Source organism: Cyprinus carpio, chromosome B17 (genome assembly GCF_018340385.1).
Source record: "Cyprinus carpio isolate SPL01 chromosome B17, ASM1834038v1, whole genome shotgun sequence".
In the NCBI taxonomy this organism is placed as follows: domain Eukaryota; kingdom Metazoa; phylum Chordata; class Actinopteri; order Cypriniformes; family Cyprinidae; genus Cyprinus; species Cyprinus carpio.
Genome location: NC_056613.1, coordinates 8,432,005 through 8,459,625, shown reverse-complemented (window position 1 = coordinate 8,459,625; position 27,621 = coordinate 8,432,005). Strand labels below are relative to the sequence as shown.

Genomic DNA, 27,621 nt, shown 5'->3' with positions numbered 1-27,621 from the left:
TTTAACGGATTTCATATTGTTTTTTACTGGGTCCATAAATTTTCCTATTTAAATCTTGAAAGACTTTATAATGCTATCCAGATATAAAGATTTACCCTGCGCCAATTAAAGCCATTCACAGAACTGTGTGCGCGGAGGGCAGAGCGTGCTGAAAATGAAAGCCAGGGAAAGGGCCTAATCAAACAATAAAAGCTCCGCTTTACTGTTTGTGCATTATTTTCCTATGTTTCCCATCAGCCCGAGCTGCACAAGAGCAGAAGCAGTGGGTGGGGGCTTCGCTAATCACACTGCTACAAACACAAACCTGACCACACCAGCCCACAAACTCCGGTTCAGAAATACCTACCCGTTACCCAAGCACAAAACAGAGATGCAGGCTAGCTGAGTAGGACAGGCTGGATTTGGGTTGAGCCTTCCACTCAGATGGCACGCAAACAAACAAACAAACAAACAGGTCGGCAAAGAGGTAGCAAGTCAACGGCAGCCGTCTTTCCAGTCATTTCACGTTCACAAAAGGCCAGTGTAACACATGCACATGTAGCAACTGGGCTTACAGGAATCTATCAGGAATTAATTAGTCTGTCATTAATCTGTAACCCACAGTCAAGCGCACTGACGCTCAAACCGCAAACCTCCGCCTTGCACTAGGCCTCTAGTTTTTCCTGTTTTCTCTTGCTTAAAATCTTCTCTGCGACCTGTTTGTTTAGCTAAATATGTGTCAAAACGTATGACATAAAGCACTCTTCCACAAGGGACACTGTCATGTTTTAGCTCTGTTAGCCTGAAGGCCTTTGCAAATTCCTGTGAAATAAAAAATAAAGCCCCGTCTTGTTCAGGATATTTAGCTGCTTTAGCTTGCAGAGTGCTTCTGTGCAGATGCAGAGGTTTTAAACGCTACTAAATGCGTGTGGTGTGTGTGTGAGTGTAAAGCGTGGTGCATGTGCAAATGAAGCTGTTAACAAGAAGAGAACACAGGGATCATCGTGGCACACGGCGGCGGTGGCGGAATTTTAAAAGCGTGATCCTCGGCCACTGCGGCGGCGCTAGTCCATTGTTTAATTAAAAAAGGGGGGGAATAGAAAATGAGTCGTCTTGCAGGTAAAAAGAGATTAACATGATTATGTCCACTGGGAGCCTGTCTAAGCATCACTAACCCTTTATCGGCAAATCTCATCAGGGAGATATTACCTAATATTTTCACAAGGAAAGGAATTATGGGTAGCTGAAATGACTAAATATCACCTGAAGCTTAGCATCTCTCTTTTTTTCCCAGCAAAGGTTTTCTTTCTAATGAAATAGCACCAAAAAAGGCGGAGCTAGTAACACATTCCCACACAACATGCTTATCTGATGCTTAGGAAGCGGAGCGCTTCCATGCTCAGAGCCGGTCAGAACTCAGCCAGCTGTGGGACGTCAAACACTCAAGCCACTATTACGAGTGTCTGTGTCTCATAAATCAAGCTATGAAAAACTATGCCCACTTTTGATGCCGTCCAAAGGATTCAGCCGCCTTGATGCATTTATACTGACAGACAGGCATAGACTTCTGTACATTTCATCAGAAACGGCTTTCTGTAGCTCTCTCACTCTCCCGCTCGTGGTGCAAACAAAAGCCACCTGAAACTGAAAGGAAGAGAGAATATGCAAGTGTATTAATCAAACGTGCCAGGCAGACATTTTGCCCATTGTTATGGGGAGAGTGTAAGCTCTGTAGAGGCTACCATTTTTTATATCACAGACTCAAATTTATTTATTTAGATGGCAAGAACAATAGGTTCTCAGTCAGAGGGGCCCACAAGTTCCAGAGCCACTTCATCATTCACTTTTTAAGCACACTTGGCAAAATGAACGAGGTGACGTTCAACCTAAATTTGTTTGTTTTGGTGTCATGCTTGATGTCTTATCTATATTTAAATCTACACCTATCAAATACTTATTACACATCTAAATAAGCACCAAGAAGCGATTCAGCTCTCACTGTAAATAATTAAATAAATAAGTTCTTGAGTGCTATAGACAAAGTCAAAAAAAAGGAAAGAGAATGACAGAGCCTTCATGTTGTAAGACCAGCTGCTGCTGTGAGGCGTTGACAGTTTGCATCTGAGCATGTGTGTTAATGGCAGTATCGTTTGAAACATCTATGCCAAGTCGTCGAAGCCGCAGCCCCCTATTTCACTCGACTTACCCATTTAAGTACATTTAGGAAATATGTTTTTACACTTTTCAGAACTGCCTTCCACCCCCTCTGGCAGACTTAGAGCTCCCCCTAGCAGGTCATGGCATGCACACTCTGCACTGCTAATGTAAGGTGGCCCAATTCAGCACCCAGAGAAAATGAAATAGAAACAAGGATATCTGATTCCCTGAACTGTAACAGAAATAAATAAAATAAGCATTTAAATAGCAAGCTTGGACATATTTTGAGACTTAAAATATGCCCTGTTTAATTCTAAATAAAACCCTGCCTATTTCATACATGCAAATGACAATGAACAAGCAAACCTTTTTATATTAGTTAAATTAATAAATAAAAGAAACCAAAAAAAAAAGACGATGATTCTGGATTTCTGCTGCTGCACACCTCTCTTGGGTTAACACCTGTGTCTGTCTCCAAATGCATAGTGCTATCTTGACTTTTTTTTTTTTTTTTTTTTTTTTTAACTATAATCAAATATGTTATTGTTTATATCTAAACAAGCAAGAATGCATTTCAATACAAGTTATTATCATAAATATAAATCTGTCAGAAGTGATGACAAAGTCATGGCTAAAATTTATGTCCTAAATGCATTCAAAGCAAAGTTCCGATAAAGACAGTTTCCTGTGCTGGCAGGTCTAATGTGAAACATGCATCTGAAAATTTATGTTACAACTTCATAATTCTGCAGCTCACATGAGGAATATTATCCTCCTCGCTGTCATCTGATTTCTTTCATTTAAAGACAACATCTTTTAACTCACTATTAGGTTTATTTTAAAGCACTACATTATAAAACACACTCTGTCCAATGACATGAAAAATTGTACAGGTGTCAAAAATCTAATTTAAAATCGGACAATTCAGTGACGACACACTCACGTGAATGCAAACATTTATAAATTTTTCAGCAAATTATAGTAACTTATTGAACGTGATATTCAGAATGAATTTTTACTAAAAATAAAAAAACTACAAAAATTAAAAATACCCTTCAGTTAATAGCATACAATGAAAATCCCAGCATATGTAAAGGAAATGCGAAAAATGCGCTAAACACTGCAACTGCTTGCATTTCACGCAGAACTAATAAACCACTGGGTTTATAGAATATGCGTTTGAGTGGCATAATGTAGCACACAACCACAGGCTGCCAAACCATTAAAACTACTGATGTACAGCACTGCAAAGTTTGCAGATCGCTCACGCCGAGAACACATAAATTAACATGTGGACGTAAACTACACACACACTTGAACACTTGAGCAGACAAAAATTGCCTCTCTAACTCGAGGCTAATCCAGCTAAGACACCGTGGTTAACAAAAGCTAAATACCACAGAAGACATGCTGACGAGCAGACATGCACACACACACACCCTTGTTTACAGCTCCAAATATGTCCTCAAAAATGAAACTTTGAGGTTGGGACCACACTGCTTTTGACCTTGACATTTAAAGCAAAATTTGACAATTTAACTCTTACAAAGAAAAATTGTCATCCACATATTCCTGCTCTACAAGAATCAGTATGTGTGAAGAGTTCATGCACTGCCTACTACACACAAAAACACTCGTTACATCAAAATCATAGCCACAATCAGCATGTGATGAGAATTCTGAACTACGAGGAAAGAACGCACCCCTGAGAACAGATGACTATCTGCTAGCACCTGGCCTACATGCTCTCTGCATAAAGCCCACTAAGGCATGATACGTTTGAGGACCCTCTCTAAAGCTTATATATTCATTCACCGGTGATGCAATGAACACCTTTCCATCTCTAGTTTCTAAGAAGGAGAAAAGTCGACCACCTTCCTTTCTCTCTCTCTCTGTCTCTCTCACTGTGTGCATGTAAAAAAAATACAAAAGCTTGATGTCTAAACTGGCGTCTGCTTTACTCTGTGCACGTCTGCATTTGTGTCCGTTTGTGAGTGTGTGTGTGTGTGTGTGTGTGTGTGAGTGTGTGTGTGTGTGTGTGTGTATGAGAGAGAGAGAGAGAGAGAAAGCAGGGAAAGTTCCTTGGTGTAACTGGAGCATTCTGAAATTTAAAGCCCAAATTAATAACCACAGCCATTGTACATGCAATGACTGATGGGACATGTCATAACTATAGCGACAGAAATTCAAAAAGGGCCATTTTCTACTAAACTAGAATGATTGTTTTACATGCATTTTGAACGGATGGTGTTTATGCGGTAAACACAAACGGTTTGCAGGTTAGTGCACAATTAAACATGGAAAAAAAAAATATATAAATTACAGTCATAATCGCATATGCGGACGACATACAAAAAGAGCTGTGCATGCCCTATAGCAAAGCTACATGCAACTACATGCAATGCAAGCCAGATAATGTGCATTGAGCTTTAAATAACATCTCCATTCTCATTCAAGTCATAGTCATATTCATAAGTCGTAAGTCATTTTGTAAACCTAAAGCAGTAAATTCAAACACACAATGCACAGGCATACTAAATGTTTACAGTGCAACTGTGTACATATGTGTATGTACAGTAACAGATTAAGCCATTAGCGAAAGAATGGTGTGTGTTAGTGTATATATGCACAGCATACATGGCCCTAACCCTGCAACACAAAACAGATTTGGGTGGTATTACATGACTAGGCTCTGCTATGAATTATCTAGGTTCTGTAGACTGCACTAAAGCATGAATATGAAACTAAATCTGGACAGATATCATTGTCTTTTAAGTGATTTGATTTTTTTAAACAACAACAGATGCATTCTAGGAAAAATACAGTGTGTTTTAAAAATAAATTGCTGGAGTTATTTTCTGCAAATGATGTAAAAGTCTCTCAAAGAAAAATCTGAAAGGTAAATTATATCAAGCATTAGAATATAACTGCTGGCTTTGAATATAACTTTGTCAAGAAACACTCTCGACGTGTCTGCCTCATGTTACCTTTACTTCACAGTCACAGTCTTGACTCGGGGGCAAAGCTAAGTGTGAGAAACATTATTAGACCTATGCTTGCTTTGTTTCTTTGTACACTCGTACTGATTTAGCAAACTTCAGTTTTCTCAACCAAAATAAAAAACATTGTATAAAAAGATGAGTTTTGTGTAAGAAGCTAATTTATTTAGTATTAGAGTAAAAGTAAAACTACTTGAGTAAAACTAAGCATGCTTGACATTTGTATCAACTAATTTGACGCGATGATGTCAAATGAATTTCATTTAAATAATTTTCCTTGCTCTGACACCTCTTTTCATTCAAGTGCACATCTAAGACTTAAAAGCACAAATGTTGCATAATTACAATCAATTTTGCGTAGTCTTAAAAAAAAAATAACAACAACCTCACTGCATCCGTGCAGCATGTGCTGCAAAAGTAAAACCTTAAACCGTTCCTGTACTTGGTGGTTACAGGTAGCTGCTCACCTTGAGAACTACTACAAATATCTTGTAAAAAAAAAAAAAAATAAGTACAAAAGACTTTGGTTTAAAATGAAACATGATACATAAAGTTTCATTGCATCAGGATTTAAGAAGAAAGGCCTACAACTCAAGCATGACACTTTTTGAAAGTAACAAAAAAACATATAATAAATAAAAGAACTAAAAAAATGTATATTGCTATAAATTATTTTAATAACCATATATAGCATAATAAAGGCCCACACCTTACATGGATTAAAGTAGAGGAAAAAAAAGACTCAATATTCACTCTAAATTAGCATAATTTATTAAATTATGCTTAAATATTAAAATAACATACACCTCACTTATACACTACACATTAATTTAACTTAACTAAACTTAAATTTACAGAAACTTTGCAAGTGCTTGATTAATCACTGCAATTTAAAGTTTTTAATCTTATCTCCTGGCCTGCTAACAGTTCTTACATTAATCTAACTATCTGATATTAAAATTAAACAACAAAACTTCAACAATACAGACTAAATAAAAGATTTGTATTTTAAGCAAGTCCAAAAAAATTGCTGCATTTAATTCTTTGAATTCAGTTTCAACCAAATCACTTTTTAATTCTTTTAAGTAGCACCAAGCTCATAAATCTGACTGTTTGCTTACAGCTGAAGCTATAAATATCTTAATTTAATTCATTTAACTGTTCTATTTTATTGCATTTAAAATAAATAAAGATTCGTCGCATTTTAATGTAATCAGTTCATTACTAACACCACATAAACATATACACAGATCGCTACCTATTACTATTACTAAAAAAAAAAAATGGCCGAAAATGATCGAAAACCTCTTAAACACAAATAAGTAAAATAAAAGATGGACTTACGTGTTATAATTTCTCTTTGCGACAAATGCTGAGGGTTTCCCTGCTTGCGACGGGACATTGCCCTGGCATTTACACTGGCATCGCCCAGAGACCCGCACAAGGAATAGTCGGCTCGCGCCTTCTGTCCTCCGTGTCCGTGGCGTGGGCTTTTCCCCCCTCGGTAACTAACTTTTCCCGGGACTTCCAAAGAACTGCCACAGCTCCGTGCCGTGGATACAGATAGGGGTCCCGTGAATGTGAGAGAAGCGAAAGTGTCTTTGCGCTCCGGCTCTCCAGATGACCAGAGACGCGCAGACGCTCAGTACCTCAGCGACACACACATGCACTTCAGCTGTGTGCCGAGCGCGATCTGTCCGATGGCGAAAATATCCTTGACGAGTGACAGTTGTGAAGAAACCACTGGAAATGTCTCAGAACGTGTTGCCCGGTGCGTTTGGGTAGGTTGGACCCTCTCGTGGCTCTCTCTTCGTCCAGTCTGCGCCTTGTGGAATTGTCAAAGGCAATTAGATATTTTTTCTCTCTGAGTCAAAATAACTCTAAAAAAGAAAAATGGTCATTACTTATTAGATTGGATGAAACGAATCCAGATTCTCCTTGAGTTGGCACTTGAGTGTGCCAAGCACTGGACAGTTCTTCTTCTCTCCTGGGCTCTAAGTGAATGCGATGCCCGATTACTTTGCACTCTCTCCAACTCTTTGCACTTGCTCCCCTATTCGGCTTTGCGCACTGGAGACCAGGGACATGGACTGCCACCTCCTTTCCAATGAATGAAGCTTTTTTTTCTCCCTTTTCTGCCTCTATGAAGATGGCGGAGTCCTGCTTCTCCGGGAGCTCTCAGTGTCTCTGTGGCGAGGGCTGCCTCCGTACAATGGGATAAAATTCAAGTTCAAGTGCGGACGTGACGTTAAGTCTACAGTGGGAAAGAAAACTGGAGACTGCAAGAGCACTGGGGGCGACTAGTGGTGGCTTTTCACAACTATCGGATCACCAGAACAGTGGTGGAGAGCGTGGACATCGCGAGCCGCTGTCTTACACACACACACACACGCACACACACGCACACACACATACACGCGCACAAACACACAGCACCTGATAGACCGGCGCACTGCTTGTCTGTATCCGCTTTAGCGCAAATAAAACAATGCAATATTGCATGCATTACAACATTTGCAATGAATTTAAAGGGGTAAAGGTTGCGAATAGCTTTTATAAAAAAAATAAAAAAATATATTAAAAGGCTTTTTTTTTAATAGTTTTCCCGTGCATATGTGAATGCGCATTAAATTTAGCATACATCTTTATGTATGCAAATAAATAAATGAAGAAAAACCGTGATAGTCACGCATTAACAGTAAATATTCAAATCAGAAAATTTCAAATCATTTGATGGAAAAGATTAAAGCACGGACGGATGCACAAAGAATACACTTCAGTGAGACATAAGTGTGCTGTTTACCTCATAAGCAATAAATTACATGAGACACGACAGGCGTTGATATACTCACATTTCTTCTTTATGTGTTTTATGTACTACAGAAATGACATTATTAAATTAAACCCACATTTGAAACGAACCTCGGAAAGAAGAAAAAATACTGTGAAGGGTTCAATGTACATTTCTAAATCCTTTTTGCTAGGCAATCTAATGTATAATTTTAGCAATTAAATCCACATATAGCAGACGTTTAATAATTTTGATCAAATCTGTTTGAACAAATGAATGAATACTGCACAAACTGTTGCATGAGTGGAAATGCAAGACTGAATACTGGAGGAAATGAAAATAGGGAGGTGTGTTGTGCAAATACTTGCATGATTTGAGTTTACTGGGTGAAATGCAAGTGATGTTCCTTTGCATCTGTTTTACACTCAGCTTACAGCAGTAAAATGAAAGCTAGTCATGTGGCTCAGATTTTTGGGATAATTTCTTATTTAATTTCAGAAACTGTTAACACACACACAAGCACACACAAACAATATATGTGGTATATAAGTAAATACACAGGTTAAAAATAAAGTTTTTTGTGGTTTTTAGGTACAGCAAAAATAATTTGTCCTGTATAGGATTTATTGGACAGTTTCTTGAGATTAGTAGTCTGCATTCTAGGTTCTTTAAAACATTATGTTCTAAAAAACTAAAGTAATAACAATTTTATTTAATTTACTTTATCAGACTGCAAACCTTTTTTGTTTCTAACTATAAAAAAATGCATGTTTTACTGAAGTCAAACTGACTAAATGTGGTGACAAATGTTCCACTGTGACATGACTATTAATTCAAAATAAATTCCTATGATTCATGCTTTCTGGGTAATCCATTTGCAAATACAAAGAGGGCAGGAAGTAACCCATAATCACCCTTGTTTGGGAGATTTAGGGTTAAACTGAGGTTCTCAGAAGTATAACTGTAAATAACCAGCTAGTATGTTCGAAATGACATTTCAATTAAAAAAATAGAGGTCACACTTTAGTGTTCATACATGTGTTAACACTGAGAAAAGCTAATGAACTACATGCACTAAATATGTAATTATTTTCTAGAACTGCATGTAATTAGGCATTCTTTTTGTTATTGCCATAGCACTTAATTATAGTAACGTAATATGTGAACATGTTTAGTGTAAATTGAAACCAATTAAATAGACATGCTGTGGAAAAGTAAGCTAATGGTATGAGATTGAGAGGAACAGAACACGTTGTTATTGTTTTTAATTCATGAGACTGTATCTACCTTCAACTGTTGATTAACTTGGTGCGTAATAGAGTCCTGGTGCAACCAAATGCACACAGAGGGTCCGGCATGTGCCAGTTCAGAGGCAGATATCAGGCGGAGCGCCCAGATGAAAGTGAGTCTGCGTCAATCCATCTGCTCATGATCCATCATGTGATGTGACGCTGGGTGGCACAGCCTCGCCAACAATGCCATCTATCCTGCCGCTGTCTCTGATATATCCTCCGCCCCTAAACTCTGTTAAACAACACTCCAACTTTCATGTCAATTCTTTTAGTGATAGATAGATAGATAGATAGATAGATAGATAGATAGATAGATGATAGATAGATAGATAGATAGATAGATAGATAGATAGATAGATAGATAGATAGATAGATAGATAGATAGAGACTCAGTTTCCTCAGACTCAGTAATTTACATTAGAAATACCAGGTGTTGCCAAAAAATGACATTTTATGATTTACAATCATCTTCCTGGAAATCAAGATTGGAGGAGGTTGTTGCTGATATGGGCTCTGTTACTGTTGGATTATTCTCTCTATAAAAAGCGTGAAATGTTCTCTGAAAAGCAGTGGTTGCCCACAGCTGAAAATCCTATTTTATTGCATGAATTCATTGGACGCATCCTGTACTTTGCTCAGTCCTCTGTTTTGCATTGAAATTTTTTTCCCTTACACCAATAAATTTGTCTCTATAACAATAGATTTAGCTCAAACTGCGGGCAAAAAACTCTGAGCACAACTTTCTCCTCCATACATTACAGTGCGGTGTGTATAATGTATAACTATAAATAGTTTGTTCTTGTTAACTTTTAGTAAATGTGTGCACATATACATTCATAGTGTTTAAAATGATTTAAAAACATATATAAAACACCTGGAACCAATGCATATAGTATTACTGTTGTTGACTGCAATTTTACAAACTTTTGTTTTTTATGTTAATACAGTGACCTGTATATTGGACTTGGTATTTTTTCTCAGGTGCTTGTGGGTAATTTGCACACACAGCGATCTTCATTTATGGCAAGATCCATAAAAACAACTTCCATATATGGAGCCTATAGAAAGTGGAGAAACACCAAATGACATAAAACTCATTTTATGCATCTCACTTAAATTTTAAGCATCTCAATTAATGTGGTTCTTAAAAAAAAATACAGAGAGTAGAGATTGTGATCGAGAAAGAGAGAGAGAGAGAGAGAGAAAGAGAGAGAGAATTAAAGACAAACATCATTGTTTTTCTCAGCACAAGTGCCTTGCTTAGGTGAATCACAAATCAAATAAGATTAGAAGCCAAACTCTAAATTTAGTTTACTCCAGAATTTAGATACAATACTCCATATGGGTATCATTGCATATGCTCCTGCAAGTAATATCTTCATATGTGATGGTCCGGACATTAAAATCTAATTTTTTTTTTTTTCCGTTATAAGGTCACTAAGTGGTGTCCACCACACTTGACAAGATTATTTATTTGCAATCTATTGCTCCGATGTGCTGAACTTGTGCAATGCACAGTACCCTCTATTGCCAGTTACTGCCACAAAGATTCACACAAGCATGGATCCCAACACTCATTTCCTTCAATTTCCCACTTCATCATTTTTTTAAAACATAATGCCATCATATCAAAATGCAATCATTCCAAATTAAACATCAAATCTAATTTGGAATCTCTAACATGTATTGTGTCGGAATTTGTTAACTAAAGTATGTTTTGTTCTGAAAATACAAAATGACCCCATTTGTGTACAGAGCTCTTGTTTGCCCTCATCAACATTGATTTTAAATTATAAGATTGGAAGAATATAAAAATAATTAATGTTGTCTCTTTCAGCATTTTATAATGAAAAAAACAACATTTTAAGTTTGAATTATGCAATCTAGTTTGAACCCTATATTCACAGTTGGATAATTTTATTTTTAAAGATATTTAATAAGCATTTAGCCACCTTCTGGGTCTTACTTGACTTCCTGTCCTCTGTCAGACATATTGGAAAACAATGCATAAGCCAATCACAATGTCTTGAGATGCGAGTTTGCTTGCAAATAGTAATTTGTAACCAATTGAAAAGTTATTAAAACAAAACAATGTGTGACAGATTTACAAACGTGCATGTTGTCATGCATTATATTAAGCATGATTGTACATTGGGTGAAAATAGACTGATGTGCTCTATCAGCCTACAAAAAAAAAAAAAAAAATGTAATTTGTGGATTTTTTTTATTAGAAGCAGAAGCAGAAGACAAGAGGGACTAAATCTTCCTACATTTCAATCCATTTGTGAACAAATCCTAAAATTCCATAAAAAAGCACACAGTGAATATGAACACACCACCCAAGCATATCCTCATCAAAGAGCTCATTAGGACTAGGTCTATGAAGATTCATCTATTTTCATCTGCCCCCAACTCTCTCTCCCCCTGCTATGTCACCAGTACGAGAGAGAAACATTAATCTAGTGAATCTGAAGGAATGGTCAGCCTAATTGCGGTTCATTGGGGAAAAAGAGATAAAATGGAAAGACATGGCTTTGTCAAGCAATAAAGATGTGACGGATAAGGACTGTCTGATAAATCACATCTCAGCCTCATGTCATCACTCAGCTCAAAGCCTGGTGCCTATCTTGTGGGCGGCTTTAACCTCAGGCCTGCAAATGAAGCCAAACAGGTTTGTTTCTGCCCAGGGGACCTTCCAGGACGTCCGCCTGTCACCAACCCCTGTTGGGACAACGCATCCCCTGCAAACTTTTTCCGGGACCTGGCAAGTGAGTCCAGGGGGTAAAACATGACTATTTGCAAAGAAAATGGCAACAGAGTGTGGACTAAATCGGTTGTGTTTGGCAGCCGGACAAAGTCTTGATTCCACACGCTCCCGAGAGAGAACGCGGGGCCTGCAAATCCTGGCAATCAGATCGCTAAAGTGAACGTTGCCAAAAGGCGCACATTCACAACAATTAGCTACCTTTTCAGTCCCAGCCCCCTGGTTATCCATCCCCTAGGTGGTTAATCTTATCGCCTCTTTTGTTTAGATGCACAGCCCTCTTTCACTCTGGGGCTGACATCGTTTACGGCTGCCGTTTGGCCGCTGGCGCTTCTCTAAATCTGCAGGGAGGACAGTGCGGGAGTGGTTGGCCCATTGGAGGAGTCTAGATAAACATAGACATACCCAACCAACTTTTAATGCAACTCAAAAAGCTTTACAAACGGGCCGATCGTCTAGTTGCCAACACGCTTTGCAAAAAAAACTTTCAGCAGAGGTGGTAGAGTGCTGGCCTGTCGACTTAAAACCACTCAAGGGAGGAAGAGATGACATTTTGAGGGTGACCACAGGGATTAAAACGACGGACGAAATGTGAAGAAGATCTCGTCTTTATCCGTCAGCTTCATGGCTGAACTACAGAGTTTTGCGCAGCATCCCTTTCCTGCTCGTTCCCCCCTGGCATCGTTCACATTTCCATCATTGAGGTATTTGTGGCATAAAGCTGTCCATCATCAAAGTGCAGTAGTTTTTAAATGGCCCATATCGTCTCTACAATGTCTTCCAGTCAGTGTTGGTCGGTTGCACCGCATGAGGGGTCGTCTTTGAAGTGAGGAAGAGTAACAGTCCCGCCATCGAACTCCTGTCGCCTTACCTAGAGGTCACGGTCCCGGTTCACACCCGATAACCGCTGCACTAGCTGTAAATACGTGGCTCCATTTACTCAAGGCCATGACAAATGTGTTTGTGGGATTGCGTACGAACATTTGCGCTCCCACCGAGAGCTTGCGGGATGGTTTTCGGGGCTGTACCATACCATATCAAAAGGCCCCGACCACGCTTTCAACAAGAACAGAAGACCCAGGCGCTTGCTGCAAAATAACAAACATGATGGCACAAATTCGTTCTCATTGTTGTCGTGGGGCATGTTGTTGCAATGAGGCAATCATAAGAACTCACGCTGCCATTTTGAAGTGTCAGGGTACAAGAGAACGAGTGGCAATACAGTTGCCCTGCTATCATGCGTGCAGGACAAAGGAATGACTAAGGAAAACTGCTTTGCCACCTACTAAAGGTGAATAATAAAAGCAGTAAGGCACAAGAGGTCATGCCTTAACAGTGTTTTACCAAAGTTAAGCACAACATTAAAGCTTAACCGCTCCGTAATAGTGCAATTCTTTTATAAAATGAGAGCAACAGCAATATGTATAAAAATACTTTAAAATAAAAATTCATGAAGTGTAAGTTAAAAAAAACGAATTAAAAAACCAACTATTTTAAAAACAATTTTAGCAAAATTTTTTATTTTGTCACTATGGTTGATTAAAATATTATTTGGAGAATTTTACTTTGCAAAAATCACGTGTACCCACTGTTTGAGTAAAAAATTTATGTATGTATTTTTTTTAAAAAAAATAAATATTTTGAGAATAATTTCAAAAATTTATTAAAAAAAAAATAATTTTTCATTTATAAATCATTTTCAAATGTGTTTATTTATTTTGAATTTTTTTAAAATTAATATTTTATTTATTTTCAAAATTTTTTATTTATTTGGAATTAATAAAGAAATTTTTTAAAATTTTCCCAAAAAAATAAAAAACCTAAAATAAAAAAAAAAAAAAAAACAGTAAAACAATAAAAAAATTCAAAAATCCCAAAATGGCCAAATAGGGAAAAAAAAAAATTTTTTGCTTAATGCGAAAAAACATAAAATAAAACTTTAACTTTGCACCCTAAAAAATTTTGTACCATTTTTTCCTTTCCCTCAAATTATTTAGACCCCCAAAACAACCCTTGCAAGGTCCAGTTTAAACCCCAAACCCTTTTTTTTGTTTTTTTTTTGTTTTTTGGGTTTGAAACAAATGAACTTAATATTAAATTTAATTAATCGGGATCACAGGTGTGTGTTATCCGACCGCTTTTTTTAATAAGCTAATCCAATCAAAAAGAACTTTTTTAATGCAAAAACTGCTTTTTTAAAAATTTTTTGGTTGCTCATAATGTTTTAAAGACGTGAGATTCTTTCCCCCCATGACTGTAAAAAGATGGGACAGATTAAAATGCTCTCACACACACCACACCAACATATGCCCCCAGGCTGAACCTGCTGTATTTGTTTTTCCCGTGACTTTAATCGGAATCGGTATTTTAGGGACATAACATCTTTACACAAATAGGGTTTTGCGCACACCATCTCTTTGCGCACACCAAGCAAAAATCTTTTCAGGCCCTGCACTCTGATGGGAATAATGGCTTCTTTTTTTAAAGCGGAGTTCCACCGAGTCTTCTCCTCCAGCAAACCCTCAGCACTTTTAAAATTAAATCCCACCTTTTCCCCCATACACTTTGCTCCCTCCTGCAGGCTTACCCCGGGGGCCCCAGGCCGGGGTGTCCCCTCTGCCAGTGCACGCCCTCTGACAGGGGCCTTTAATTTTTTGGCCCCTCGTCTATCTTCTTGTTTAAAATTTCCTCCTGGGGCTCCGAGTCACTCTTTCCGGTGTGTATTCCACCCCAGGTCCACAAACGGCCTCTCCTCTGAGCGTTATCTACCCTTCAAAGTAGCCCCTTAGCCAAAAGCCAACTGTGCCACACTCCTGGGAAGAACAGAAAAAGAAAAATCATACATAGATCTTTAATAAAAAACAAATGGGAAATTTTTGGACTGTTTTGAGTGGGCAAAAAAATGTTCCCGCCCACTAAAAACATCAATTCTAACCTAAACCAGAAAAACGCAAGTCTTTTTGGGAATGGAAAAAAATTGACCTTTTTAGCCTAATAATTTTGAAAGCGACCAAGAGGGGGCGTCTCGTCTGATGCTTTGTTTTAAAAAAATGTCTGTTGATCCAAGTCGCTTTAAACCCTTTTCATACATGCTTGCCCTTAATTTTGCAGAGGTGATGATAAATTAGTTTGGAAAATTTTGATTTTCGTTTTAACTGCCCTATCTGGGGAAAAAAAATCAATGGGTCTCAGCACACACATGTACCTAGTCCAAAAGTGGAAAACACAATACATTCACTGCACTCACAGCAACAAATGTGTGAAATTTTTTCACACCCAGTTCACCACTTTTATCCCAAAAAATTTTCCATGTGATTTTTTTGTAACATTAAATGGATTGTCACTTTTTTTTAAAAAATAGGGGGGGTAAAAAAAAATGATTTGTTGGTCTAGGGGTACTTTGGAACGAAGATTTTCCAAATTCCTTTATGGTAAGTCACTTATCTTTCCCTTTTTATGTTCCAACAATCGCAATTTTTTTTTTTTTTTTTTTGATGTAAAAATGTCATCAAGCTAACGCATCTACTGGCTGAAAAGATGAAAATCTGTTTAAAATTGTGAGAGGATTTCCCCGGGAAAAAAAATTCCTTTTATTTTTTTAATTTATATAATTTTTCCCCTTAATAAAAAAAAAGTAATTTATTTGAATAAATCTATTATATATTTTAAAATTAATAATTATATAATATTAAAAATAATATAATAATTTTAAAACTTAATAAAATATAATTTTATCTTTGCTAAAATTTATGTTGGTTTTCTTTTTTGTTTTTATTTATTTATTTTATTTTTTTTTTTTTTTTGGTCTTACTGTTGACTTAGCTAGCAAAAACGTAGCCCAAAACCAAAAAGAAAAGTAAACATTTAAAAAAAAAAAAAAAATCTTTTAATTTTAAAACCCCCACAAAAAAAGTAAAATTTAGCAAAAAAGGGGTTTTGAAATTGGTGGGGGCTAAATTAAAAGCAAAAAAAAATAAAAAATAAAAGAAAAAAAAGAATCAGACAGACGAACGAGGGCGGACGACGGGGGACGGCGGACGGCGACAGAAGACAACAACACGAAGAAGTAGAACCCCCAAGGTAAGTTTAAAAAACGCATAAACAAATGAAAATTTTAAAAATATCAAAGTTTTTGGCTCCAAAAGAAGTTTTGCAAACCCGTTGGGAAGTGCTTGATTTTTTCCCTGTTCAAAAGCATGCACTTTTGTTTTAAATTTTTTAGTCTTTTAAACAGAAAAGAGCTGGGCTCCTTTATTTAAATTTCAGGATTTTATCATTAACTACCCCTACTGCCCTCCCCTGGTTGATCTTCTAATGGGGAAAAAGCAACCTTTTGCCTTTTCATGAGAACAATAATAAAAAGTTGAAAAACAAAAATCTTTTAAAAAAAGCCTCCCGTCTTGTATCATTTGGTATTATAGGCAATTGCAAGGCAACAAGCATCAGCCTGTACAGAGCTCTAACAACCCTTGTATGATTGCTCCAGCCCGTCTAATGCAGTTCGTTCATTAACTCCTGTGGTGTGTGTGCTTAGCCACCACTCACTTTAATTAACAACAGTCGAGGTAGAACAGTCACATTTAAAAGGTTGCCATTCCACCACATGAAAGCACAATTAAATATTACCTGCCTACTGAATAATAGATGAAGAGTATCTGTGTACACAGTTCAGAGCCTAATTGTTAAAAGTACAAGTCTTTAATCAAAGTAGTAATGAGCACTGCTATGTCAACAGGCGCTTGTGCCCCTATCAGCAAAGAATAGAGAGAATTACCATCGAGAAGGCTCATGCTGCCGAGAGCCTGTATCAGGCCCCAATGTAGTTATGCTTCTTTACTAATAACAATTCCAACTCATTATAACAAGCGCTCGCAGAAATTGATTCTGTAAACAGCAGACACAAAGACAATTCTATTGTGATTATTCTCTAGAGGTTTTGTTCCTGCTTGTGGTGGTACTTAGTGAGGGGACTATAAGTTCAGAGATCTACACAAACTGCTGGTCTCCAAGGCTTCGGTTTTTTGCAGATTGACCGTCGGCTATCATTTACCCATTATTATAATAGTTCACCCAAAAAAAAGAGAAAAGAAAGTAGCCATTAATGCACTTGCCATTAAAGCAGTCCCCTATGACTTGAGTGCATTTCCACTCTGGAGGAAAGAGTGAGTCTCAGCTCACAGTCTTACTCCAGTCTACAGTGTCACATGATGATCCTTCAGAAATCATTCTAATATGCTGATATGATGCTTAAGAAACATAGAAGTATTAGCGTTCTGTCTCTCTACAGTGTAACTTACCATCTACACTTTGTTGTATGGACATATGCACTGTTACCGTAACATTTTGCAAAAACATCTTTTTGTGTTCCTCAGAAGAAATAAAGGCAATTAATGCTAATGAAGACAGAATACATTTTTGGTGAACTATTCCTTAATGGCATAAATGAAAAGAATGTAAAGTACTGAGAGTTGATGCTTTGAACACCCTGCAGCCCGGTCAGTCTTCGGTCTTCCAGAAAACCATTAAGAAAGACCTTGTGTCCTGCCCCACTTTTCCTTGAGCTAGAAGAGACAGAGAGGAAGAGGAACAGGTGATGCCACATTCACCTTGATCAACTATGATTTTTCACAACGACCGGTGAGCAGCACTTTTCACAGTCCGCTCGCAGAAAACGGAGATGCTTTAGTGTCTGACCATATCTGCATCCACAGCCACTTTCCCCGCCACCCTGACCTAGAAACGGAGGGACCTGGTGAGGCGGCTGACCCGGTGAAGGGGGCGAGGGGCTCTGGCTGACATGAAGCTGGCCGCTCAGGTGGACGTACCAAGGAGAGGAAGACGAGATGGCTTGTGGCATGCTGGCTTTCCAGCTGGCCAACTCGTCCCACACTTGTCAGGACTCCAATGTCTGTGAAAGAGGAATGCAGAGGAAGAGGGGAGAGAGTTCAGCCGTAAAGGCAGACCCGATGAGTAGAGGCCAGTGGAGCTGAAGTCACACCTCAGGGACTGGCGGCTCCTCTCGCTGGGTCAGAGTGTTCGACTACAGGGGGTCAGGGAAAGGTGAAGGAGAGTTCTGATACTGCAGCTGTAGCTTAGCCAGACTTTTGACCATCAGCATAAAGCCTGGTCCACATTAAAATGTATTCTAGCCCCAAATGCGTCTCAATTAGACTGAAAACAAACATTTAAAGTGACCAGTCACGCAATTGGGTTTTAACAGTGTTTAGGAGTGGTTCAATCTAAAAATGGATTAAAAAATAAAAAAATGAAGCTCTGATTGTTCTGAGCCCATTCACCTCTGTTTAAATTGAGGACAAAATACATTTTATGTTATAAGCATTCTTTTATTTTCCCCTTCTTATCACTATCATTATGTCATCACTATCATGATGAATGATAATCCCAAATGTAACTAATTATTCTCGACTTTTTACCCTATATTTTTTTGTTCTATTATAAAATAATTTTCTTAATTAAATAAAATATAAATATTCGCAAGAAAAACGTCAAGTACTAAAGTACTGACGGACCAAAATATCTTTAAAACTTACTATTAGCTAAATATTAAAATACTTTAAAGAAAAGAAATAAAAATGACATAAAAGTCAATGAACAAAATTACAAATTAAAATGAAAACTTAAAAACAATAAAAATATAACATAACAGTATACACAAATAGGTACTAAAATACCAGTATTAACAGCTTTTTTTCAATCGGATGGATGGATGGATGGATGGATGGATCTTGAAGGTATAAACAAGTCCCAGTTGTCTGGAATGCAGCAAAAAGTACAATAAACATAAAAAAAAAAAATTAAATGCTATGAACCTCAAAAAATTGTTATTCTTCCTCTGAAGCACTGATGCAATAGCCTGTATGACCTCTGAAATTGTAGATTGTTTGCATGACAGCCAAAGCAGATTAGACCCTCAGCAGTTCATCTGAGGTTGAAACTATATACTTCGCTCTAACAGCAAAGATCCTTAACTGACTAGAGTGTGTTGGCATCAGACCACGTATACACCCCTTTTTTCAATGATAACATGATACAGTATGTGAATGACCAGCTGAAGGAAAATAGTGGAAGTGAGAAAAATCAGGTTGCATGTTGTTATGTCTCAGAGGGCATGCTGGTCTAGCAGTCAGTGTGTCCACCTGAAAGAGAGCATGGACTTTTAAAAGTGTATATTCTCTCCAGAGGAAAAAAAACTGAGTGTGAAGACAAGTCAAGGTCCCTCAACGCCAACATACCAGCAACCAAGACATTCATTTTCTCTTTCTCTTCTCCATATGTTTCCTCGTGCACTCCACATATTGATCTCACAAAAAGACAAAATTCATTTTCCTCAGCAAAGAAATGGAATTCTTTTATATACAGAAATGTACCCAGTGAAAACAAATACATACACGCTCTCTATCACTTTCGCGTGCGACACGAGCCAGAATTCTATTATGGGAAAGCTGACAACAGGATACAATGAAGTATTTTCAAGGGATTCTTGAGGCAACAAAGTATATAAAATGCCATAAATAAACTTATGGCAGACAATTTTAAGAGGCATTTAAAAGTTTGATCTCCTTCAGGGAGGCCGCGGGGGACTTTTTGAAGCAGTAATTATTCATAAAAATGAAAATGTCATATTAGTTTGTCCCGGTCTAATACTGATTTCACCTTGATGGAACTGTTTTTCCGCTTCGACAGGGAATTCAGTGGACCAAATGTGGTGCCTCTGCTCTCTATCATTTTCTCTAATAAAGACACATGTTGTTTGATATACAGACGAGGATTCCCCCCCCCTCCACTCCCCCAACCAGACAGTAATTAACAACTGTGGAGCCAATCACACTGATGTTTTAGCGATTAAGTCTGTTGTTGCATCTGATTAAAAGTGTTTAAAAAAAGAACTACATTTTAATGGATTGAATACACTCCTAAAAAGGTGTTTCTGTGGTTCTCAGTGGAACGTTTAAAAAATAAACTCTGATTGGATTAAGTGGTTCTTGGGTACAAAACTGTTTCCTGAATATGAAACAACTAGGTGAAAGTTTTTTATTTTTATCAGTTTTTGAACGTTTTTGGGATATTTGATGTATTTTAGGCCCCACTCTCAGACTTAGCGCTCATTCAGGTCACTTACTCTTAGCAGCCTTGCTAATGTTAGCTTTGCATCTTTTTCTTTCCTGTTATCCAGCTGAAATTATGAATTTAATATGGATGCTGCAAAACAAACAAAAGGAACCAAATAAATCTACCATTAAATATATATCAATAGCCACGGTAAAACCAAAAAACTTTACAGTACATGCTTAGAGTTACACTTTGTGCTTTGTTTGGCTAGCAAGATAATTTACCTGTAACGTTAACTTTACTTGAATGTGGTCTTGAAGAACTTCTGCTGTAATAGCAGACACTTCTATTATATTATAATAATAAAAAAATCTGTATAAAACATACACACTGTCTTTCAAATATTTGGATGATTATTTGATCCATAAATACATGACTATTGTGAAATATTACTCTACAATAAATACTAAAATAAATGTTTTAATTTTCAATATATTAAAATTGAAATTTTCTCCATGTATGGTGGCAAAAAACAGTGTCACATTATACAAAAATAAATTATACAAAGTCCATTCTAATATTTCGCAGTTTGGTGCTGAAGAAACATTTTCTTATTATTATCAACTCTGAAAAACAGGTTGTTCTGCTTCTCTGATGAAAAGAATGCGTTAGAAAACTATGTTTATTTAAATTAAACATCTTTTGTAACAATGTCTTTACTGTTTAAACAACTTTTCATCAATTTTAATGCATCCTCTCGAATAAAAGTGATTAATTTCATTGAACACTAGTTTAAATAAATAAATGCTAAAACGGAGCTTTGTAAAACAGTGCAACTTTGTTTAAAAGGATACTTGGTTTTTCTGGGAACATCACATAATAATAATAAATTCAGTGCTGATTTGTAATATTTCTTAACTTTGTTACCAGCAGTCTGGAGCAAGAGGTGCCCACAAGGTATGGTTGAGAATGAAGTCTGAATCATCACCTTTCTGATCAGCATAAAGCACCGGAGGACACTTGCATGGACAATTTATTTTAGCTTGTAATTCTCCTACTGTTTGCCTGTTTGGCAAAAAAAAAAAAAAAACCACACAGTAGCTGACTTACTTCCTTTTAAATATTTGACATTGCTTCACATATCTTCATACAAGACTGGTGTGTTGTTTTTTGCATGGTGGCCCCAACTATACCGGCTTCATTAGCACTGTCCAAATGTCAGATAATGAGGTGAACGTGGACCTGCACTGCAGTAAAAGGACACAAAGAGTACAACTGGGACATTATAGTGGGCTGACATGTCCTTTGAGTCCCAGACACACCTTGTTAAGGGTATTAGGATCAACACTGTGATTGATCTACATGTCAGATCGGTAAGTGAAGGTGTGGAGTCAGCTGTCCACAGCTCATTTTCCACCTGGAGGTCAATTAAGACACAGAGAGGTGAGAAAACCGCTAGGACGGGTGCCTTACAGTGCATAGACCCTAACATTGGAGATCGCAACATGCACACCGCATGCATATACATACACACACCTAGCCTCGTTTGATTGCCCAATGTCCTGCATGGGGAAGGGTTCTGTCATGATAGACAGAGTGTCTTTTTCTATGAAGGTATACAGAGAAACAAAAGGAGGGGGTGGTGGATGAAAAGATAGATGAGTAAAGGGTAGAGCTTCATCTTTGACTGGGCTGAAGACTGTCTGGAGTCATTCAGTACTGCCTCATTTCCCTGTAATGTGCGGGGCTTTTCTTTTTCATTAGCGGAGCTCGAGCACACGAGGAGTCAACCGTGTGGATATTCTGACACCCCTACAGCACTCTATTTACCACAGCTCATCAATGAATCAACAAGAACAACTTCCCACCATCAAAAAAAAAAGAAGTCAGACTAACTAAAACATCAGAGAGCATGATTAATGTGAGATTACACTGAATAGCACTGCTGCTTTTTCCATCACTGTTGGAGTATAATGGACTTTGATTTGTGATTCAAATCATTATTTTGCCCATCAACATAAGCACTTAAGAGAAAGACGAGACATCACTTGACTGCTTTGACCGCACATACAAATAATATATGCAAGTTTGAGAATAAATTTATGGTAACTTCTTTTGCTTGCCCACAGGTCTAGATTGGCATTTGTTTCCCTTTAAAACTCAGTCAAAAATATGCCCTAACTATTTGTGTGCTACAATTGTTATGTTGAGAGAGTGTGTGCCATTGCCTTTCCAAGTGATCTACCTATGATTTTGAGTTGCAGGTGATAAAACAAAGAAATAAACAATTTCATAAACTTACATTTAAGGAGAGACTCAAGTCATACCTATCTAAACACTTTAGCAAACAGCTTGAACCCTCTATCAGCAACAACACAGCATCACATCAACCACTGCTGAAAAATGTTGGTGACTTGTACTGAAGGTAATGTGAGTAGTACTTGTCTGTGCAAATGTAAAAATCCATTTTGTGAGTATTGGACATCCTAGCAAACAACCAGTATACCTTAGAAACCACCCAAAACACATTAAAAACATAGCAACACCCCTAACCACTGTAGAATCATGTCAACAACTTTTCAATGGACAAGTATCATCTTCAAAAAAATGTAAAAATAGATCTAAGGAGGGACTCATGTCATATCTAAAGATAGCAAACACCCTGAACACATAAACAACAAAAGTAACGTTAACTAATGCAGAATCATGTTGATACTTTTTCTAAAGATAACGTGACTAGTACTTGACCGTATAAATGTAAAAATCCAGTTTGTAAGCACTGAACACCTTAACAACCACTCAAAAGCACATTAACAACAACATAGCAACAACACTTACCACTATCGAATCACATCAGCAAATTTTTCCAGACAAGTTCTACTTGCATTCTTTAGAAAAGTGAACATCTAGTTTATCAATACTGAACGTACTAACAACCATAAAGTATACATTAGTAACCACCCAAAACATCTTAACAACCACATAGCAGCATGCTAACCACTCACCCTAGCTACAGCTCATAACACTCTTACATCATAGCATCAAAAACAAAAGTGATTTTTTTAAGTTTCCACAGTTTTAATTCAGTAATTCATTGTTTTGAAATGGATATTTTCCACAAAATACCTTTTTACTGTAGAGACCATGAAAGGTACAAAATGAACATGACCCTTGTTGTGTTGCAAAGAAAAATAAAAAACAGGAAAAAAAAGTCCAATACCTTACCAGTCCATGACCACCCTCATTTATTTTACTTGCTCTCTGCACCTTAAGAGATACATCACAAGTCTATGTGTGCATATTGAATTTCACACCCTCAATAAATTGCCGGACCAGTGTATTGATATTTTCTGGCCTGGTCCCGTTTTGCCCCCTTTCTCCTTGAGAGAGACACCCGCAAAGGGTTAAACCCTCCCCCTGTTTCGGCCCTGTGCCACTGCGTCTCTCTCGCTCCCTCACTGTGTCTCCCATGCATCCATTTGCAACTGAATCTCTCTTGTCTGCATATTGTCACTTGCAGCCTGCCCACACATTCATCAACTGTCGGCCGGCTCGCCGCGCACTCCCCGCGCCCTCTACACTTAATTGTTCCCACTCTGACCTGGGAGAATAGAGAATGATGTTTCCCTCATTCGTGCCGGTGCAGGGCGAGGAGAATTAAACAACTCTGTGGGGATGCCCGAGCTGTGGTACGGTCGGTCAGGCTCTCCCCTCACCCCCTCTTTGTGTTTCTGGGGCACGGTCCCTACAGTACCCTATTACCAGAGGCAGTGAAGATTCACTAGTCACAGGAAGAAACGAGACAGATAAGATAGGGTGGAGCCTTTCCACAGGCCGCAAGTTGCAGATGTGGTCAAGATATATCTGTATAGACAAATGGATACTAACTATCAAGATTTTAGGTTAAAGGGGTCATATGATGCTGCTAAAAAGAACATTATTTTGTGTATTTGGTGTAATGAAATGTGTTTATGCGGTTTAAGGTTCAAAAAACACATTATTTTCCATAAACATTATTTTTCATACTGTACATTATTGTTTCTCCTCTATGCCCCGCCTTCTGAAACGCGTCATTTTTTACAAAGCTCATCGGTCTGAAAAGCGAGGTGTTCTCTGATTGGCCAGCTATCCAGTGCATTGTGATTGGCCGAATACCTCAAGCGTGTGATGGAAATGTTATACCCCTTAACATATTGTGATGCCCTGTCCAGCCGGAGTGACAAGACATAAACATGTGGAGCGTCCGTTGGGCTAGCGGCAAATCCACATGTGATGACCCGCGGCTGGACTCTGGCTTCGTCCATGGTGAAAGCCCGTTCCAGCGGTCCACAGTGCAAAGTTGATGTATTTTTCCTCAGCGACCAGCACGGATCCAGCTCCAGCATGATGAAGTGGGGATATCATCCTCTTCTGTGAAGGCCAAACAAAGGTAGTTTTTCGCTTTCACAGTGCCAACCACAGCATCTATATGACATGGCGTGGCGGCAACAACAAAAACTACAGCGAGAATAAAAGTTACAAAAACCCTTCTTCTTCTTTGCGTGAAACATTTGGGCAGCATTATGCAATCTTCCCCACAACAGTATAGACTTAGATATGTGATTGGGGTGTGTTAGAAACGAGCCGTTTTAAAAAAAAAAAAAAAAAAAAAAATGGGGGTGTGGACGAGTCTTAACTTATTATAAAAAGAATATCTCTTCTTCTCTCTTCGATTTGATTGACTTTAGTCTTTTTGCAACTTTACTTTACGATCTTTCTTTATGCAACCAAGAGCTTGTAACACAAACTCCACAAAAAAAACAAAAACTACCCAAGAGAAAGGAAAATTTGAAATCGCATCATATGACCCCTTTCAAATTTAAAAAAAATTATGCCCCTTTAAAAAAATTTAACTTTGTGTGTCCTGTATAAGAGAAAAATGTGTAATTTTACAATATACCATAACTAGTTTCATTAGAAAAAAAAAAAAAACAAAAAAAAAAAAAAAAAAAACAGCAAAGCCCTAAAGAGAACACTTTGAAGTTCCTCAAAGTAACCTTCCAATTTGAAATAGAATCTCAAAAGAACTGTTTTCTTCCCTTATAATTGCAATTCCTTCCTTCCTTCTTATTGAAAAAGCATAAAAAATTTTTTTTCCATTCCACTTAAAAAATGTTTTTATGGGCAATGTAAAAGTTGGGTGTAAAAAGGTTCATGTGACCATAAATGAGATAAAGAAAACTTTTAGTTTTAAGAGCGTAGCATGCTACAACTTGCTACACTGTACCATAAAATATCAGAGTATGTTGTAAAAAGTAATGGCATATTTGACTTTCGACAACGTTTCCACTAATTTACATAGCCAATATAACTGTTAAAAAAAAAAAAAAGAATAAAATAAAAAAATTACCTTGATTATTGGACAATCAACTATGTTTTTAGTAGTGAACTTATTACTAGACATTAGAGATTTGAATGCCTCGTCAGGTGATTTTGTCCGGTGAGGATGGTTTGAAATATAGGGGTCCAGTACTCAAATAAATGTTGAAAAGTTCACTGCACTAGGTGGACCTATTTAAACTTTCTATGTGCCTTGCCATTTTTTTTTAGCATACTGTGTTACAAGCACCATGTTTTTAATATGCTGTTAAAAGTTAAACGCTTATAATACATAAAATAACACCTGCTTTTAGTTGTTCATTGATGTGAACACCCCCACCCCCAACATGCAAAATATGTAATGTTTTTAACTTGTTTAATTCTTATTAAATCACATTGCAGGACTTTTTCACTCCACATTATTTTTTGCATAACTGATTTTTTTTTTTAAACAGTTAATGAATGTGTGAATTAATGACCATGTCGTTTGCAAAGTTGAGCCCAATTAAGTATTTTTTTAATTAATTTTAAAATTTAATTCTAATTATACCAATTAATCATTTTGAAAAATGGTATTTGTTGGGTCCACATTTCTCATTTCGGTACATTTGTGAATTTCCTTCACTCACAATGCACAAAGAATTTTTTTTCCATTTGCACATTATACTAGATAATTAATAATTATAGACCAAATCATGTTCTTTGCTGTCTAAGATAATAATATAAAAAGAATTGTCTGGCCTTTTTTCATTGAGGACAGTAAAATTGCCATGTCATCCATGTCATCCGCCTATCCAAATATATAACCATTGTGTCTGGTGGGGCCCCTGCTCTGTTCCAGTGACGAGAGGTCAGTACGAGTATGCGTGTCACAGACGAGCTGCTCCAGGAACACAGGAACGTCACACACAATGGATTTATGGCTTCTTATCAGCATGCCATTTGCATTTGTGAGGAGATCTGCAGCACGGGCCCATTTTCTCCGTCTGGATAGCAGAGCGGCCTCCACCGGTGCCCAGGGGCTCCTCAATGCATCACTCTCTCCCTCCTTCGGCAGCTAAACATTCCCACTGCATTAGCTAAGACAAGACATCAATTATACATGCCGTGGTTTCACTGTTGCAAAATACTATTTCCAGTTGGCTTAAATAGGATTAAAAATTAAATATTGCTTGCTGAAAAGGAATTATGAAATCAGCTTGAACTTCTGCTACTTTCAAGCAGGAGGTTTGGGGCCAGTTGCAGAGCGAAGGGCCTGTTTTTGGGCGAGCCCGCCTGCCTGTGTTGTCCGTGTGATGTGCAAAAAGGAAAGACTTTTAATTAGCTGTTTTTGGTCTAGCAAATATTTACCCAAGCATCTCACAAACAAGTGCTTTTAAAAGTTTGATTTAAAGCAGCCCTAACAGATGGTGAACCAGGCGCTGGCTCATAACTCAACTCCTAGCCGAGTTTCAGTGTGACCACAGGGTACCATTGCATATGTTAACTAAGAAGAAAAAGAGACGCTAATATTGGTATCAGTGCAGCCATTGAAAATTTAAACAGCATATTCAGGGCTACAGCAAGTGGAAGCATCGAAACTACCTCTCTTAAGAAAAAAAAAGTGCATACCCCCCACCAAATGTTCTTAACACTTTTCTTCATGAACTGAACCGCTCTTCTCATCCACATGTCAGTTCCATAAAGAGCAGAGGTCGAAAGTTGCGTGGGCTGGTCACGCCAGGCCAGTCCTGATGGCTCATCCCCAGACCTTCAGTCCTTCCTCGTCAATTATGAATAGCTACTTCCATTACGAGAACCACTTCTGCTTTAAGGGCACACTTGCTCAAAGGAAAGAACGCTTTGGCAGTCATCTTAGACTCATGTGTTTTTATATATAAATCTCTCTGTTTTTCATAGAAATACTAATGTTAAAGGTCAATTTTTCAATTAAAAACTAAGTATCGTGCACAGATAACTATGAATAAGCAAAGCAATTGGTTCCATTGGTGTGATTTAGGTAAGGAACAAACAATCCAGTCAAGGCAGACTATTTAGGTTTTTTTTTTTTTTGCATTTCATTCGGTGGCTCTAGAGTAGTAGTTATTTTTATCATCATGTCAGCATCTTTATGGCAAAAACTTAGTTGCAATAAACCAAGAGTTACATAAACACACACAAAAAAAACAAGCAAACAAAACTACAGAAGTTAAAATTATTATATGAGATTTT

The 27,621-nt window shown here is 37.6% G+C and overlaps 2 protein-coding genes across 3 annotated transcripts in view; one reads left to right on the top strand and one right to left on the bottom strand.

Moving 5' to 3' along the window:
* LOC109108078 (B-cell lymphoma/leukemia 11B-like) overlaps positions 1-7,564 on the bottom strand; it is a 392,484-nt gene extending 384,920 nt beyond the window's left edge. Inside the window, exon 1 of one of the 2 annotated variants that reach the window (XM_042742042.1) lies at positions 6,480-7,564. In XM_042742042.1, the coding sequence (XP_042597976.1) occupies positions 6,480-6,537 (58 nt within the window). In that variant the 5' untranslated portion in view covers positions 6,538-7,564. The remainder of the gene's footprint in view (positions 1-6,479) is intronic. The other variant, XM_042742043.1, reaches the window with a different exon arrangement.
* LOC122140127 (HHIP-like protein 1) overlaps positions 1-27,621 on the top strand; it is a 351,574-nt gene that overhangs the window by 256,314 nt on the left and 67,639 nt on the right. The window lies entirely within an intron of this gene.